Below are 17,304 nucleotides of genomic sequence, written 5' to 3'. Positions count from 1 at the left end.
TGGGTGTGGTTTCAGTATTCTCAGTAATAAATTTTTGCTCACAGGCAAAAATTAGTAATCATTACTTGGGATAGTAGGAAAGTCCTGAAGTGAAGCATTTATAAATAATGGTTATCATAAAACTTTTGTTATGGAAACATAGTAGCCATAAAGTAAGTCTTTTATGATGGAATCCTTTATACATTTAAGTTTTTCTGAAAAGCAAGTTATAATATTGATCAGGGATTTAAAACGATGGCCCAAAGGCCAAATCAAGCCCACCATCTATTTTTATAAATAAAGTTTTATAGGAACACATGTACATCCACTCACTTATTGTCAATGGCTACTTTCAAGCTATAATGGAAGAGTGGAGCAGTTGTCATAAAACTGTATGACCTATAAAGCTTAAAAAAGTGTACTTTGGGGGACTCCGATTGAGTGCTGGGTTGCGAAGCTGCCCGCAGCCTCTGCGGCACCGGTTCGATCCCTGGCTGCTCCCCAGCCACCGGAGGAGGGTCACGCATGGCGCACAGACCTCTCCTGCCGCCCGCTGCTCCCTCAGCAGTGTACTTCGGTCCTTCTGCCTGCTCTGCTCCCCACTCTGACTCTGGTGAATTCTCTCACCCTCCCGTGCTTCTGACTGTACCCAGTGCTTGTATAAATAAATAAATAAATCTTATTTTAAAAAAAAATTAAAATAAAAAGTGTACTTTCTGGCCATTTATAGAAGTGCTAGTTTTGATATAGAGCAACCGTTTTCACTGTTAACATATCCTCTAAAATAATAATCTGTGTGTTATATTTTCCTGGAATAAGTATAAATCTTAGCTTGGGAAAGCCCCTCTCCCCCATCCTGGTTTGACTGTAGGCAGTTTACATGGTAACTTAAAACTAGTTTTTGCTGACTTGGTTGAAAAAACTCTACTGATAATACCAAAAACATATCACTTAAGTGGCATAGATAATCACAGACAAAAAACTGTCAGTAATATTTGGAAATACCTAGCCTTTTAAGATGATTAAGTATTGTGTGTTAGGGAAGTAAGTGGATATTGGAGCCTTTAGAAAATCAATTGAATCATAAATAAATAAAATCATGGCTAAAGCCGCTGGGGTTCTTGCCTTGTCTGCAGGTGTCAACCTGGCCCAGGGTTTGTCTGCCCGGCGATCATAGTCAGGAGAATCGGTGACTTCAACGTACTCATTAAACCGCAGGATCCTTCGAGCTTGCAGTTCTGCCACGGTGGGTCTCAGGCTGAGCTGTGGGAGGATGGGGCAAAGACAAGTTCAGTAAATATTTGCAGCCTTGTGGTGGCAAGTTTTCCATACAAAACTTCAAAGTTATGGTTAAATAAGGTCACTTTCAGATATCAAAAAAAAAAAAAAAGGCAAGCAGCATCTTGGGAGTTCCTAATGAGAACTAGAAAGCAGTGTGTCCTAATTTTGAGACTATAAAAATCACCATCATTAGATAGGTCACAGTCTTTGACAGCCATCTGCATTATGCTATTTCCCCCACCACTTGCCTGGCATTGTGATAAAGACATCTGTCATCCCTGACACAGAGAAGATAGAGAGACACAGACACAAAAGTCCTCCAGATACAGGATGGTTGGTTGGGGGGATTGAATTATCAAGGTGAAAGTCCTGCAACTTTTAGAAATGAGAATAAAAGTCTCTGTCCCTATTAATATTAAACCTGTATATTCAGAAATTCACAAAGTTATAACAAAGAAATGATCCAGTGAAGCTGAGGCTGCGGCAGTCTCCCATGAGAGAATAAGTTTCAAGCCCTGATTTGACATTCACCTGGGGCTGTTAAAGCTAATGTGCAGGAACGAGGGAGATGTTACAGAACTGCCTGTCAGTGGTGCCAGGAGTGCTTAGAATCAGTGGCAACCACTAAGATGCTTCCCTTACCTGGGGTTTTGATCAAATTTAAACTTAGTTATGTTCGAATCTACCCAGTCCTGTGTGTATCTACTTTCCTTTCTCGGTCATTTCTCAAGCCCAAGAATAAGACAGAAATGGTGCTGACCAACTGGTCCCTTGTTTACAGGCATCTGTTACTCTCAGCTATTGAGGGTCACTCTATGTGCCCTGCATTAGAAATGTCACAATATTATCAGTCAGGTAGTCCCAGGCCTCTGTATACCCGGCAGGTCCATGTTCAGTATTATTTCTCTCTTACGTGCCCGGTGTATACAGCTAGACTTTCCACTGTTCAAGGGCTCTTCTTTGGAGGTGTTCCTTATTTGCATAGGCTAAAGGAAGTACACTGGGCTACATTCTGTGGTCAAAAACACCCCTTTGGTTTCATCCTGAGTAAAACCACAGGCTGAACTAAAATAGGTCTCTAACATTCAAAGCAGTCAAGAACTCTTAGAAGTCCTGGGTTGGCTCTGAGCCGACCTGCGCTGGGATATGGCAACTGCGGCTCCTTCCATCTTCCTGAAGCCCTGGGAGGCAATGGACAAAGGAAGGAATGAATCAGGTAGTTCTGCCATACTCTCAGTTGCTCTCCGATCTATTGCTAGCATCTTACTAACTTTCTGGGGCAGGGGACTAAGGAGGAAGAGAAACCATCTTGTCTAGGGACTGAGCAAAAGGCAGTGACCAGCTCAGACATTTTCAATCCAGACTTGTCTTTCAGGACTGAGCCAGTCACTGGCTAGCTATTAGTGCTCTGGTACTATGCGGGTAGATGCCAGGGCAGGGAAGGACAGGCGCTGTTGCCGCCTGTAGGCACCCAGCTGGATGGAGAGAAGACTATGCACGAAGGGCTGAGCCTGGAGCAGTGACAAAGGACTATAGCTAATCTATAGCTGCTAACTTAATGGCTACTGAAAGGGAGAAGAACCATCTCTAGAAATTCAGTTGACAAGCTTTTCAGCTTGTTATTTGACATTTTGGATCTCTGAGAAAAACAGAGATGAACTTTTTCTAAATATCAAAACCAAACACTCTCAAAATAGCCTCAATAACTCTTTCATGGGAATGGATTGCTTCTTCTGCCTGCCTTACAATGTTCTTGCTGTGGACTCCTCAGCCCAGAAAAATGTGGGGCAGTCCACTTCACTGCAAAGGTCATATTTTACTCATGATGCCCTCTTCCAGGTGTGAAGGTGTATCTGAAGAATTATTGAACAAGGATTTATAATGAAATATAAACTCTTGAGAGTGCTGAGTTTTCCCAAAGACTTATTTACACCTAGAGAAAAAAGGATGGTCCTGGTATCAGATTTTTATTTTCACAAGTGGGTGGAAACAGTTGTCTGAATTTTGGAAGTGAGCACTTTCTGAGTTTGGGTAGCACTGCATCTGGGAGGCTGGGTGATCAAGTGCACTTAATAAATTATTCACCCAGCTCAGATACTGAATAGTGGAGACTATTCATTAGTAAAGAAAGTGGGAAATAGTAGTAACAAAATATTTATTTAATACTTTCAAGACTACACTGAAAGGGTGAGCATTTAAAAAAACTACACCTTGAAGTGTTAATTATGGTTATCTCAGAATGGAAGACTTTTGTGTGATTTTCTTTTCTGTCCCATTTTTGTTTTGGGCTTCACTTTGCATTAAATTTTTTACACACAGATTATGTTATTTTCCTAACCAGTCAACGCAATTCAAAACTTTGACTAACTTTTCAAAACTAACATAACCATGCAATTGTAAGCATAAACATAATTCATATTGTGTACATTACATTGATTGTAATGTCTATGAATAGTTAGTCGGTTCACAGGAATAGTTAATCCTAAATATCAAATTTACATGAAGAGAGTTGCTGTGCATTTGAAAAATGTAGTATTTCTCAGAAAACACATGCTCATTAACATAGTTTCATCACCTTTCTGCTGAGTCTGCGTTTAAGTTCCATTTTTGCTTCTTGTTCTTCTTCTTCATTCTTTTCTGCTCATCAGTGGGAGGAAAAGGCATAAAGGCTTAATTATTACAAATTATTTTATAACCTTAAAGTAAATCCTGCAATTATTTGACCCTAACATATAATAATTGAATACTCCACTAACATCTTTAAAAAGTCATGTAAAGATTTTGCAGAAAAACAGATCATTTTCTCCATATAGGATTGGTTCATTATTAATTGTAAATCTTTCTGCTTCCTGATATCTTATTCTATTCTGAAAAAATCACGAGTGCCCATATACCCATATCCTTGTGAAAGCCTTTCATTGCTGATCATCACATGGGCTTATAAGCACAATTTATCAGAATTCAGAAAAAAAATATACTTCTGGATCTGGTATTCATGGGAAAATCTGAGACATATCAAAAGAACAAATTAGAACCATCTGATGCATGTCTGAGTTGCTGATTTTCATTCAAATCCAACCAAAATACTTGATTTGTCTGCTTTGGTTTCCATAGAAGCAGAATATAATCATTTCTTTGGCCTTTGCTTTCAAACCAGAATGTTCTCAAAGGGGTTATGGTGTACTATTGATGGAGATTATTTATTTTCTTGTGACTCGGCTTTCCAAAGTCATCTCTTTCTCTAGTGCTTTACCAAGTAGTACAATTTAATAGCCAACTTTAGTGAATGCTGTCCAAAAGACGGGATTAAGAGAAAAAAGTCCAGGAATTTAAAAGAAATAAATACCCCTTGAGATTTTAATGGTTGCTCATTTGATGAGTTTCTCTCTGTTGTTTCTTGTAGCTCATAATTTGTTCAATTAGTGAGCAAAGATTTTACTTTTTGGATACCAAGACTTAGGAAAGATTATCTTTTAGTGAAATATTCCTAGTGATTAAAAAAATATTCCATAGTTTAAAGGCTTACTAGAAAGAGTTGTTATGAATTCTAATGAAGGGAAAAAAATCACACCAGAAAAAGGCTCACCCTAAAGGTTGAAAATGAAAAGTCTCTTTAATGAAAGACAATTATTTGTATTTAAAAAAATCCAAATAGACTTCTTAGACTATTTTTCTCATGATTAAATATCAGTATTCAATATTTGCAATGTTTGTATGTGTTAGTTCAGTGTGCTAAATTTTCTATTTTCCTCATCTGGGCAGGGGAAAGTTCTAAATACTAATTTTAATACATAAGAAAGAGGATAATCAGTGTGCCTATTTAGACAAAGAGTGAACATAAATTGAATTCACCCTACAAAACAAGAAATAACTAGTTAGTGTGCTCTCACTGAGTGCCTGTGTCAATTAAATTTGGTTATAATTTAGATTTCTTTTTATGAAAATACTGTATGTTTTTTTTTTTAATTGCTTCACAAAATAGATATCCTTAAAATATATTCTTTGAGTAAAAAAAATATCTTACATGAGTTGGATAAAGCACATAGGTTGTAAATTATACATAATAGACAAACACCAAATTGCAGTTCATGTGATTCTAACTAGGACTTTATAAGGCCAGGCTTTGGATATGATTTATGAAAAGAAAATTGTAATTTTTAAAACATTTCAGTCAATACTTCATATATAGTGATTATGCTACATTTTAAAGATACTTTTCAGAGATAAGAAATTGGATCTCTAATAGGACTCAAAGCTAATAAATGCTCCAATTTCCCTGAAATACACAAAAGGTAATTTTCTTGAAGGAAATATTAGATAATTTTACCTTATTAGGCATATTGTACATCTAGGTGACAGCTAGTGATTTAAAAAAAAGAAGGTTCAATGGCAGTTGGGGGAGTTACACACACAGGATTTTACCATCTGGGAATTCATTTTTAACATCAGGAACTGTGTCCTTACATTTCCCATATTCAAAGTTGTGCTTCTGAAGAATTTAGAGGAGGAAGAGCGTGGAGGGAGGCAAAGTGGCTGTTCTTCTGAATCTTTGATAAGATTAGTCATTGTAAGATCTCTTCTAAAAAGTCAAGGTTAAACTTTAAACTTGGTTTAAAAAATATTCCCTGAATATTTCACATGTTCCCTTCATTGCTTGATTTGATAATATATACCTTTCTGGTCATTTTAAAAGACTTGGAGGGATATTCATGAAAAAGTGATGTGGTTCTTGGACAAATCTTGCCTCTATATGAAGCAGAGAGGCGGGCATTTTAAAATAGCCCCAGGAAGACTTTCCCATAAACATACAAATAACACATGTACTCTAACAGCAGTGGGCACCACAGGAAAAGTACTTGGTCAGCAAGTGTTGCCCAGAGCATTTTGTGGATGCACTAAAAGGAGAAGAAAAGATAGCACTGAAATACCAGCATCTGGAGTTTTATATTCTGGTATTATTCATTTAGATAACATGGGTTAAAAAAAAAGCCACATATTTTTTGTGGGTTTTTCTTTTTGCTACGCATTTTCTGTAGGTGTCTTTAACAAATGAAAGTACACATATAAAGTCACTTTAAAACACACTGAAAGAAATAAAATGGATCAGTACACAGATATATGATCAAACAAGATGTGATAACACAAGATGTTAATGGTAGAATATAGGTGGTATGTTTTTATTGTAAAATTCTTTCAACTTTTATGTATATTTAAAATGTTTCATGATAAAATGTTGGGGCAAAACACATGCAGAACTCAATGGCCTAATATATTTTTTCCTCTATTGAATATATAGCTGGAATTACAGTTATAGCTAAAGGGTAAGAGATGATCAGTATCATTTATCTCTGCCTTGTAAGGGCATTCTATACACATCACTTTTTCTGCTAAGTAAAAGTTGCCCTTTCAAGCACCAAAACTTGCTTTCTATTTAGAAAATTTAAGGAACTGGTTCTAAAATAAACAACTAACTACAACTTGTTAAATATATATATTTTTTAAAAACCCTAGATGTACTCAAATGGGTAAGAGATGAATTAAGATGTGATACTAAGAAATAAAATTGGTCCTGCATTCTCTAATTAAAGTGACTAGCATTGAATGCCATCTGAACCATGTTTATTAAACTAGTGATAGGCTCAGATATGAGAACTGCTTGGTGTTTTATGCTGTGAATTAGGCTCATGAAAAGATGACCCAGTTAAAAGTAAATGTCCTACTAATACGTGATATTGAATGATTCTTCATGTGCCCGTAGGCCATATGAACACCTTCCTTAGAAAAGTGTCTATTTAGGTCTATTGCCCATGTTTTGGATTGGGTTGTCTATTTTATTTTTTGTTGCATTGTATAAGCAGTTTATACATTTTAGAAATAGGGCTATTGTCAGGTGTGTGATATGCAGAAATCTTCCCCCAGTCTTCAAGCTGCCTTTTTGTTTTTCTGATGATTTCTTATACTAAGACTCTTATGTGCTCCTATGCTCAAAGCAGCACTTTGCACAATTACCAAGTCCTGGAACCATCTTAACTGCCCAACAACATATGACTGGACAAAGAAATTATGGACTATATACTTAGTGGAATATTACTCAGTTATTTAAAAAGATAAAATAGTACCTTTGGGGGCAAATTGGAAGGTCCTTGGTGAGTGTGCTAAGTGATATAAGTCAGAGTGAAAGACAGATATTGGGTCAGATGTCCCACTTGTCTGTGGCATATAAAACATATACTGGCAAAGCACAGCAAAAACAATTTTTAGACTCTATGAAAGAAACGCTGGTTACTGGAGAGAAGGCTGGGGGAGAGGGTAATGACCTGGAAGGTTTGGTGGAGGGTGCATGAAGCACATGTAGAACAGTAAAAATGTGTCCCCAGAGTTAAACAGACATGTTAACAATTGACATCTCAAAAATAAAAGTTAAAATAAGGGAAGAGTCTTTAAGAACCAGACCATGTCACACTGAGACTTTTCTTTGAAGAGACCATCATATTGCCTTTCAAAAGAGCTGGAGATGAAACATGAACAAAACAAGCACAATCTATGTAGCAGGACCTAGAGGCTGGTGGGGGCTGAATAAAGTGCCTTAAGTGAAGCCATTCAGACCCCTGGAATGGCTCACCCCACACAATGGATGCCCCCTCTACACTCCACTCTCCTCTCTGGTTCCCTTCACCATATAGTATTATGTCAGGAGATCACAAGCCAGTTATCAGTCTCTCCAGACTGGAAATGTGTCTTTTGTTTCCAGAATAAGCATGCTTAGAAAAACTAAAAAGGAAGTAAAAAAACGACTGGAGTGGAATCTGAAGTTGACTTTGGCGTTTTCACTCCTTCCTGAACCTTCAGGAAAATGGGGAATAAAAGCCAACACAGCACTTAAGATTAACATGCAATAAATTTCTAGACCTCTGAAACAGTTCCTCAAATAACCAAACACCAGCGTGGCTTGGCACTCAGTCTCACAGGAGCAGGAAAGAATTACCCAGAATGTGTGCTTCCTTTTTTTCTAGGTATTGCATCAGGCATCCAATAAGACACAGTCTCTGTGTTTTAGAAGTCTGCATCTGAAGCTCATCTACACTTTAATTCAACAAATACTTTTCAGGAGCCCATTATCAAAAGCCATCAGCCCTTTTGCTTTTGTTTTGATGTCAAAATCAGATGTTATTTTTGTCCTTCCTCAGAAAGCTAAAACACAATCTTTGTGTTTTTCTTTCTTAGCCATGACTTCCACCCGCCCTGTCAAAGGGCCCTTCCACACATGGATGGTCACTTAAATCCTTTTTTTGTGTTTTATTCCAGTTATGCTCACAGTCAGAGAAAACATTCCAAGGAAAAAATCCCATCGATTGGAGGTTCCTCTCACCGCTCAGGTTTCATTGTTGGGTTGTCTGAGTAATAGCAACTGTAGAATAAATATGCTATTAAAGTCTTTCTTCAGGAAAGAAAACAACACCGATTGCAGAATGAGGATCATCCAGACAGGAAAAGATTTCGCTAACGCCAGAGACTCATTACTATTGTAATATTATCTGGAGTTCTGCCCATCCCTCCTCTTTGATATTTCATCCCATCAAGCGCTCTTTTGAAAACGGGTTAATAATATATAAAACTGCAGCTAGGCTCAATTTAAAATATCCATTACTTAACTCACTGTGGTTAGTAACCACATCACTACAGGGTAGCACAACACACTGGGCTTCTCTTAGTTTTATGGCTTTGACATAGGAACTCCAAAAACAAATTCTACTGGGCTGGCAAGTAACAAATAAAGTCAAAGAAAATAGAATGGGAAATAAAGTAGGAAAATGAATGAAGAACATCTTAAGAGCCGAGAAATTACAAACTCAGAGAGAAACAGAGTTATCATAACAAAGGAAAATGAAGTGGATTGAAAGATCCCTTTTACCATCATTCTGTTTTAAAGTTAGACATTTGTTAAGCCTGGCAACAATATGTATGATTAGTAATAATATAGGAATGTTCGGTTTATTTCCCTGTGGATTCCTCAGTCTTTTCCTTGACATTTATTTGTAAACACACTACAGCACTTTCTTCCATTTAATATCTGGGTGAAAGAATACCTGGCATATATTTCGTCTTTCTTAAAAACAATTGTCACAGCTGCAACTCTGGTCTAGGGGATATTAGGCTCAAAACTGCAAAATGTAGTATAAACACCAAGAAATTATTTTTAAAATTATATAAATAATTACATATGTACTATAAATGGGCCATTTCAATCACTTGTGAATAAATATATTAAGGTTTCCTACTGATAAATGCATGGTGTCTACAGGGAGCTTGATATGGCTATACAAGGAATCTGTACAACATAGGATACTCACGTTTTAAGATATTTCTCTGCTCTAATTCTTCAGTTGTTGGCCTCTGGCTAAGTCTCCTATGGTGACAAAAAGGATATAAACAACATTTATACACAGCAGGTTACAGGCAAGGCCTCCTCTAGTGGGAGATACAAAATAAAACAATAATGCTGTATTTTGTCCATTTTGAGAAACAAAAATCAAATTTTAAACCTACAAAATAAAAGTCCCCTTTTCATTAGGAGGTTGTGGTTTAGACCGTGAACTACCCCCCGTTATCCATTGTCCCTTTTTTCTTTTAGAAACAGAACCTCTTTTGTGCATTAGCTATAATTCCCAGCTACAGACTTCTGCCTAGTAGCAGCCATGGGTGGTTTGTGATTGAGTTCTTTGCTAAAGGATATGAGCAGAAGTGAGGTTTTTAAAACTTCTGATTTCTACATTTAAAATGCTTGGGTTTGTGTTGCCTTCTTCCTTTTTTCTTTTTCTACAGACTGGAACATAAACATGGCCATGTGAACCAGCTTGGAACATTCCAAAGTTACTATCCATGGAGATAGGAGAGCATCAAGACAGAAGGAACCTGGGTGCCTAACTGACAGCAGGGAGCAGGGTTCACCACTCATGCTGGACAGACCAGCTCTTTCTGAATGTTATGTGAAAAAGAAAGAAACATGTAAAGTGCCTTGCTCGGACCTTCCCCTTTCTGGTCTATTAAAGCATCTGAGTCAATGACTTAATCAATATAGTGATGATTAGACTCTTAAAAAAACCCTGTTGCTCAAAATTTTATACCAACTCAGAAATAATCAATCTACACTACAGTGTGTTAAGTGAAATGTTGTTTTCATGACCTTGAGTGAGTTTATAACACAAATATAAAGTTATCTGGAGAAAGCTAGCTCCTTCCCACCTACCTTCAGAAAAAGCCAAGCTCCTTTGTGATAAAGTAGCTCTTTTCACACAAGAGCTGAATGCTCTAATAACTCTGTTTATTAATTACCCTTTATAACTCTGTTCTTGGACTTGTTTATATTATTAATCTGCTGCTAATCACAAACAAAAATTTCCTCTGGGGCCTCCCCGGTGGCGCAGCGGTTGAGCGATGGCTTGCGATGCTGTCCGCAGCCTCTGCAGCGCCGGTTCGATCCCCGGCCACCGGGTGAGGGTCCCATATGGCGCGCAGACCTCTCCTGCCGCCCACTGCTCCCCTCAGCAGTGTATTTTGTCAGTCTGTTCTGCTCCCCGCTCTGACTCTGGTGAATTCTCTCACCTTCCTGCGCTTCTGACTGTACCCAGTGCTTGTGTAAATAAATAAATAAATCTTAAAAAAAAAAAATTTCCTCTGGAAGAAGGTGGAGTTTGTGCAAAGGAAATCTTAATGTAAGGTCATCTTAATGTAAAAGGTAATCTTAATGTACGGTTTTAAATGCTTATGGCTATAACACAATGGTACAAAGAATTAAAATCAATAACATTTAAGGTAGTTCATTAAAATTTTTGTTAAAGTTTAATCTTCATCAGAACTACCTTGAAATTAACTTAATAGGGCTCATTGAAGAACCCAGTGCATGATCATGCCAGTCAGGTTTTATTCTGTGTCACCACGTACACGTCTATAATTTATCATCCCCCAAAGACATCATTCTTCCTTTGTTTATGCAGTTTCTTCCCTCTGGAATGCCCTTCTCTCTGCCACCTACAGAAATCTTACAAATGACTTAAAGAGTGACTTTAAATTGGGTGTCTTGCAAGTGAGACTAAAAGGCTCCTGACTCTTTGCCCCTCTATAGTGGTTATACATAAATTATACATCCATTGAAGAGCTTGCCACACAGATTATAACAAAGACAATAATCACAGCTGTCATTAATTCATAATTCTAAAGTCAAGGTACCATGCTAGGTGCTTTATTTACATTATCGTGAATCCTCAAAACAATTAAGCCAGATAGCAATCAGTTTTCCGTTTTTCAGATGAAACAATGTGAGATTAATTCATTGTCTAAGATAAAACACTGGCGGATGTTACAGCCCGGACTCCTACCGGTTCTCTTGACTGAGATGTCTGTGCTGGTCATATGATCCCTTTATGCAATATACAACCCTGCCTCTCCTGCTAGACATGGGCTTCCCAAAGGCAGAGCTCTGATTTACCTTTGACAATGATCAGATTTTATAAAATTGACATAGTTCTTTTTTTTTTTTTAAAGATTTATTTATTTATACAAGCACTGGGTATAGTCAGACGCGTGGGAGGGTGAGAGAATTCACCAGAGAATTCACCAGAGCAGGGAACAGAACAGGCAGACTGACTGAGGGGAAATACACTGCTGAGGGGAGCAGAGGGCGCAGGAGAGGTCTGCGCATCATGTGGGACACTCGCCAGTGGCCGGGGATCGAACTGGTGCTGCAGAGGCTGCGGGCAGCTTCGCAGCCCAGTGCTCAACCGCTGTGCCACCATGGGAGGCCCAAAATTGACACATTTCTAACACCAAACACTACTCCAGTAAAATTTTGTGTAGATATGGTCTACCTGTGTTTACAGAGACTCTCAAACTTTGGGCATTGGAATTCCTTCATAAAACGGACAGAAGAGTCGCTGTTCCAGCTGATGGTTAGAATTGTGATAGTGTCCCCTTGCATCCCACCCTAAAAACACACCTACACTTTCCTGACTCTCCCAATAGAAGGCTGAGTATCATCTTTGGGAAATCCTAGAGGAGGCAGTTAGAAAACCACTGCTCTGTGGTTACTTCACAACAGCAACTTCTTACAGTGTTCTTCATGGTCCCTTTTTTTGAAAGTTTGGTTTGTTTTAATTTGTAGCTAAAGTGAACATCTTGTAAAATAGTGAGTTTTTCTCTCCCTCTTTGGATAATTTTACTCTTTTACAGTCTCCCAAATGGAATTACCATGTAAAGAAATAGACTGCTTTATAGCTATTTTTTTTTCATGCAGTTAAGTTGTTCTTCAGAAATATTGAACAAGAGCAAAGTATAGGGGCCCCATTTTCTCATAAAGTTGCCAAATTGGGTCTAACTTTTAAAAGTATTTTACTAATTTAAGAAATGTAAAATAGGGCCTCCCCAGTGGCGCAGGGGGTTGAGTGCAGCGCTGTGAAGCTGTCCGCAGCCTCCACAGTGCCTGTTCAATTCCTGGCTGGCCAGGGAGAATCCCACATGGAGAGGCAGACCTCTCCTGTCTCACTCACTGCTCCCCTCAGCCATGCTTTCGGTCCATCTGCCTGTTCTCCTCCCCGCTCTGTCTCTGGTGAATCCTCTCACCCTCCTGCGACTCTAGCCTGTACCCCCAGCTCTTGTACAAACAAAAAATAAAAATTAAAAAAAGTAAAATAATTTAAAGTAATAATGAAAAATATTTAATCTTATTAAATGCTTGCTATGATCGAAGGCACTAAGGTACTTTTGACAGACAATCTCATTTATTTCCCATAACCCCCCACTCAACCCCACCTACAAAACATACAATGGCCTCCAGAAGTCCTACAGGCCTATTCTGTGCTGTACTGCACTCATGAAAGCCTTCCACTCCCAAACCCTGCTCTGGCTTTCCAGACTATTCCCTTCCCCCAATTTATTCATCCTATTACTTATGCAGAAAAGAGAAGGTAGGTAAAAACCTAATACTTAAATATGCTTAACTAGTGATCAAAATGAGAGCATCAGCCCTCTTTCTATTAAAATTGCCAGCTAATGGACTTACAAAATCATTAGTGGCAAAACTAGAATTCAGATAATGATGACCATTGATTGACGTTAAAAGGGGGATTTTAGGTAGGGAGCTCCAGTTAACTGAGATGGAAGCAGTCCTGAATCTAAGTAGTGTTTTTAACATTTCATAACCCACAGAAGAGAACTTCATGATAATCACAGAAATGCTGGAGGGTCCATGACACAAGTCTACTGCCAATTTGGTTGAATAGTTTTATTGGAACATAGCCAACAAAGCCTATAATGTTTACTAAGTAATCCTTTATAGAAAAAGCCTGTAGATGCTTGGACCAGGCCAGTTGGTGACCTCAGAGCCACTGGGTTACTGGACCAAAGAGCAAGTTCTTGGATCAGGTCATTAACCAAGACCAACTTTAAAGGACCAGGCAGATAGGCCAGTTGTGCCCTAACTCATGGAATTCACAACCATCGTTGGTAGGTAGGGCACTGCAGGAGAGAGAAGAGCATGAATTGTCAGCACTGTACTGAAATTTCAGCAATTACCTGACCAGCTTGGTTCCGATCTGTTGTCGGATTTCCTGCCTCTCTTCCTCAGACGTACGTTGCAAGATGTTTTTGTCCTCCAATTCTTTCTTAGATGGTCTGTTGCCAAGTTTGATAGCAAGGGTATCCCTTCGTCGTATTTTACTTGCCAAAGCACCTGAGGATTGGAAGAGGCAGAAATGCACACAGAGGCTTTAGGAGGCAGCGCTCAGGTTATACATGCTGTGGACTTGACACAGAGTCCAGACGAAACTCTTTATCCACATGCAAGAGTGGAATTTTAATTAATCTAAGGGGGAAAAGTTGTGAGTTGGATGTGGTTCATTTTGAAAACTGACGAACTGTTTTTAGAAATGTTCTGAAAAATGTTGGGGCACCATGAAAAACCTTGCAAGTATCACCTCATCATTTCAAAAGTGATCTTTGAAATTGGTTCTGCTGAGAAGGCAGGTCATGGAAATTACTGATTGCATAATGTCTTTTCTTTCTTTTTCAAGTTGTAAAAACTTAGCCCCTTTACTTCTACTGTGCAGTAAATTTTTGCTTTCTTTTTTCCTTATTCAGAAACCACGTGGAATAAAGTCTACCTTTGATACGAGTGTTTTAAGCCAAAATTACCCCAGACTCCTTGATACCTCACCAGTTGATTGTTAATACCAGCTGATAAAATTTACTTTTGTTGTTCAGTAAAACTAGGAGTTTGACAAAGTGTTGCTTAATGATTAATATACCAGTGACTTTTTATAATCTGTAAGTTCAATTCTAGAGTTAATCGCTCCCAAGTCATCCTGCTCGGAAGGTTAAAAAACACTAGCATTTTCCACTTCCCTAATTTATACATCAATGGTTAGCTTTATCTACTTTGCTATCATTCTTCCCTAGAAGGAAGAGAGGCTGTTTATAAATCTTTTTTTTTGTTTGTTTGTTTATAAATCTTAACAGATGTTTGTCATTTTTGATTCATTTCTCCCTCTCTCTAAACTCTAGTATAAAAGTGAGTGGAACTCTCAAACACCTCCAACAAGTACTTCAGCAAATCCTGCACTGATACTCTTTATTCAAGAACTGGACCTGACTATAGTTTCCACAAGTGCCCGAGGACAGATGAGTGGATAAAGAAGAGGTATATACAAAAAATATAATACTACTCAGAAGGACAAACTAGCCATTTGCAGCAACATGAATGGAAGGGATTATGCTAAGTGAAATACGTCAGAAGGAGAAAGTCAAATACCAGATGACTTCACTCTTACATGGAACATAAAGAAATAAAGCAAAGGAGCAGATAAAAGCCATCCAATACAAACCCCAGAAATCTGACAGTGGAACTGAAGTTACTAGACGAGAAGGGGGTCCAACAGTCTATGGTGGAGGATTACAGGGCTTTGGTGGAGGGCGTGGTGTGGTAACGTACATCTGAACAAGTTGTGAACCTGTACCCCTAAATCACATACTAAATCATACACAGTATTGTAAGCCAACATTACCCCAATAAACATGCATGCATACACAGACACATAAAGTGTTTTTACTAGCTGGAGTGGGGGGCGTGGCCCCAGGTGGAAGTCCATCTTTGATCATGCCAAAAAAGGCCTCACTCAGCTTTGACTCTTTGTACAAATACAAATATTCATGTCAGCTTCACAGACTCAGGACCAACCCTCCCATCTGTGGAATCATCTGGAAGGTCTGTTATTGAAACCTAAATCTTATAAGGTGGTAGTTATTGACACTGGCACTTTGCTGGAGGCAAGCCGAACATGTGCACAGGTTGAGGGGTGAAGTTCTACCCCTCAGGTTCTATAGTTTTGTAAACAAAGGGCAATTCAATACAGTTCGATGTAAAGAAGTTAATAGTTAGAGAATCTGCGAAGGGAAGAGGAAGGGCAGGAAAACAGCAGGTGTCTGGTTCCTGATGAGACTTTATTGCTTTACAAAATACAGCTGATCCTGCCCACCACCACCTTCCTCCCTGCGCTGGCTTACTTTCTCCACTGCCATCCTCGTCCTCATCGTCTTCTTCATCGTCATCATCAGTGTACAAGATAGGGCCATCGGAGTCAGAGTCATTGGCCTGGTATTCCCTTTGGCCTTCGTCCTCCGGGGCACTGAAGGATTCGGAAGATTCTCCCATCAGCCCAGGGGTCAGCAGCTGTGCTGTGGCAGTCCCCAGCTCATCTTTGGTTGGGAAACTGTTGAAGGCAAAGAAACACAGGGTGGTGTGAAGCTCTGAGCACCCGTCAGGCATAGGGGGTGGACGCAGGCACCATAAGGATAGCTGTAGTTAGGTGAGCACCGTTTAGGCTGGAGAAAGGAGCAGGCAGGCAAGCAAAAGTCACAGAAATGGAAAACAGTGCTATACTACTGACACTTCACTCCCAAGGTTTTAGATTTTTCATCAGCACAGTGAAAAGGATTGGCTAGAGAGTGTCTGATTTATTTAGTACATGAATTTGGTAAAACTATGCTTTGTCAATAAATTTTCCCAAAGCAATGGGTGTGTGTGTGGGGGGGTGGGAGTTGGTGCCCAAAGCAATGGGCCAGAAGCTCCTGGATACTTGACTCTGTCCAGACTTTTATTTTGACCTGTAACTACTTATCCTTCAAGTATTAGTTAAAGTCTTAGTGCTTTCAGGAATCTCACCCCAGTTCCTTGCCTACTTCCCTGCTCCCCTGGTGACCTGAAGATTCCACAGGACTAACTATTATTAGTCTGCCTTCCCATCCCTCAAAGCTCCTTGATAAATAAGACTCATATTGTTTGGAAGCTTGGCACCTAAAAGGGCAGTCACACAGAAAAGTACATATTCTTTAACTGATATATGAATTAATCCCATTTTCACCATAGCCAGTATATGTCAATAGTCAGTCCCTCTATTTGTAAAATTGCCTCTCAGAACTAAATTAATACAAGATAAAAAAGGTGAAAGTTAAAGGAAATCTTTAGAAGAAAGGTGACATATAAGAATGCAATAATTTTCTATTATTTAACCTGTGTCTGGCTTAAAGTTACTGTACACATACAAAGCTTGCCAATTTTCACAGATTAGAATAAGAACACACTTTACATTGAAAACACATGCTATCAAATACAAGGCAATCTTCAAGTTAAGACACAGAAGAATTTCCAAATTGCTTTTTGATATAAATAGGAGAATCTAAATAGGGATGTCACACTTCTGAAAGGCCGTTGAGTGCAAAACATGTGCTTGCTATTCTTACTAACTAAAAAAACCAAACAACAGTTCTTTGAATAATAAAAACAGGTAAATTTTGTCAGTATCTGTGGTACTGAAATTTCTGCTCTGTGGTTACAAGCCAAAGTGCTGTCAAAATTTTCTATTTTTTGTTTATCAGAAAAATTCAATAGCTAAAATTCTTGTTTTCAAAGGGGTAATGGGAAATTTCATATTTTCTTGTGCAAAATGTACATAGTTTAACACTTACCATTTTAACCATTCCAAGCACACATTCAGT

General features: G+C 38.6%; 1 protein-coding gene across 1 annotated transcript in view; it reads right to left on the bottom strand.

Moving 5' to 3' along the window:
- Positions 1–17,304, bottom strand: part of PHACTR2 (phosphatase and actin regulator 2) — a 135,264-nt gene that overhangs the window by 43,276 nt on the left and 74,684 nt on the right. Inside the window, 5 exon segments of the mRNA XM_037520503.2 lie at positions 1,105–1,242; positions 3,836–3,897; positions 9,612–9,667; positions 13,828–13,984; positions 15,814–16,019. Coding sequence (XP_037376400.1) covers positions 1,105–1,242; positions 3,836–3,897; positions 9,612–9,667; positions 13,828–13,984; positions 15,814–16,019 — 619 coding nt within the window.

The sequence above is a fragment of the Talpa occidentalis genome, unplaced genomic scaffold (assembly GCF_014898055.3).
Source record: "Talpa occidentalis isolate TD23 unplaced genomic scaffold, MPIMG_talOcc4v2.1 talOcc4.2, whole genome shotgun sequence".
NCBI classification, from domain to species: domain Eukaryota; kingdom Metazoa; phylum Chordata; class Mammalia; order Eulipotyphla; family Talpidae; genus Talpa; species Talpa occidentalis.
This window is presented reverse-complemented; position numbering and strand designations above follow the sequence as displayed.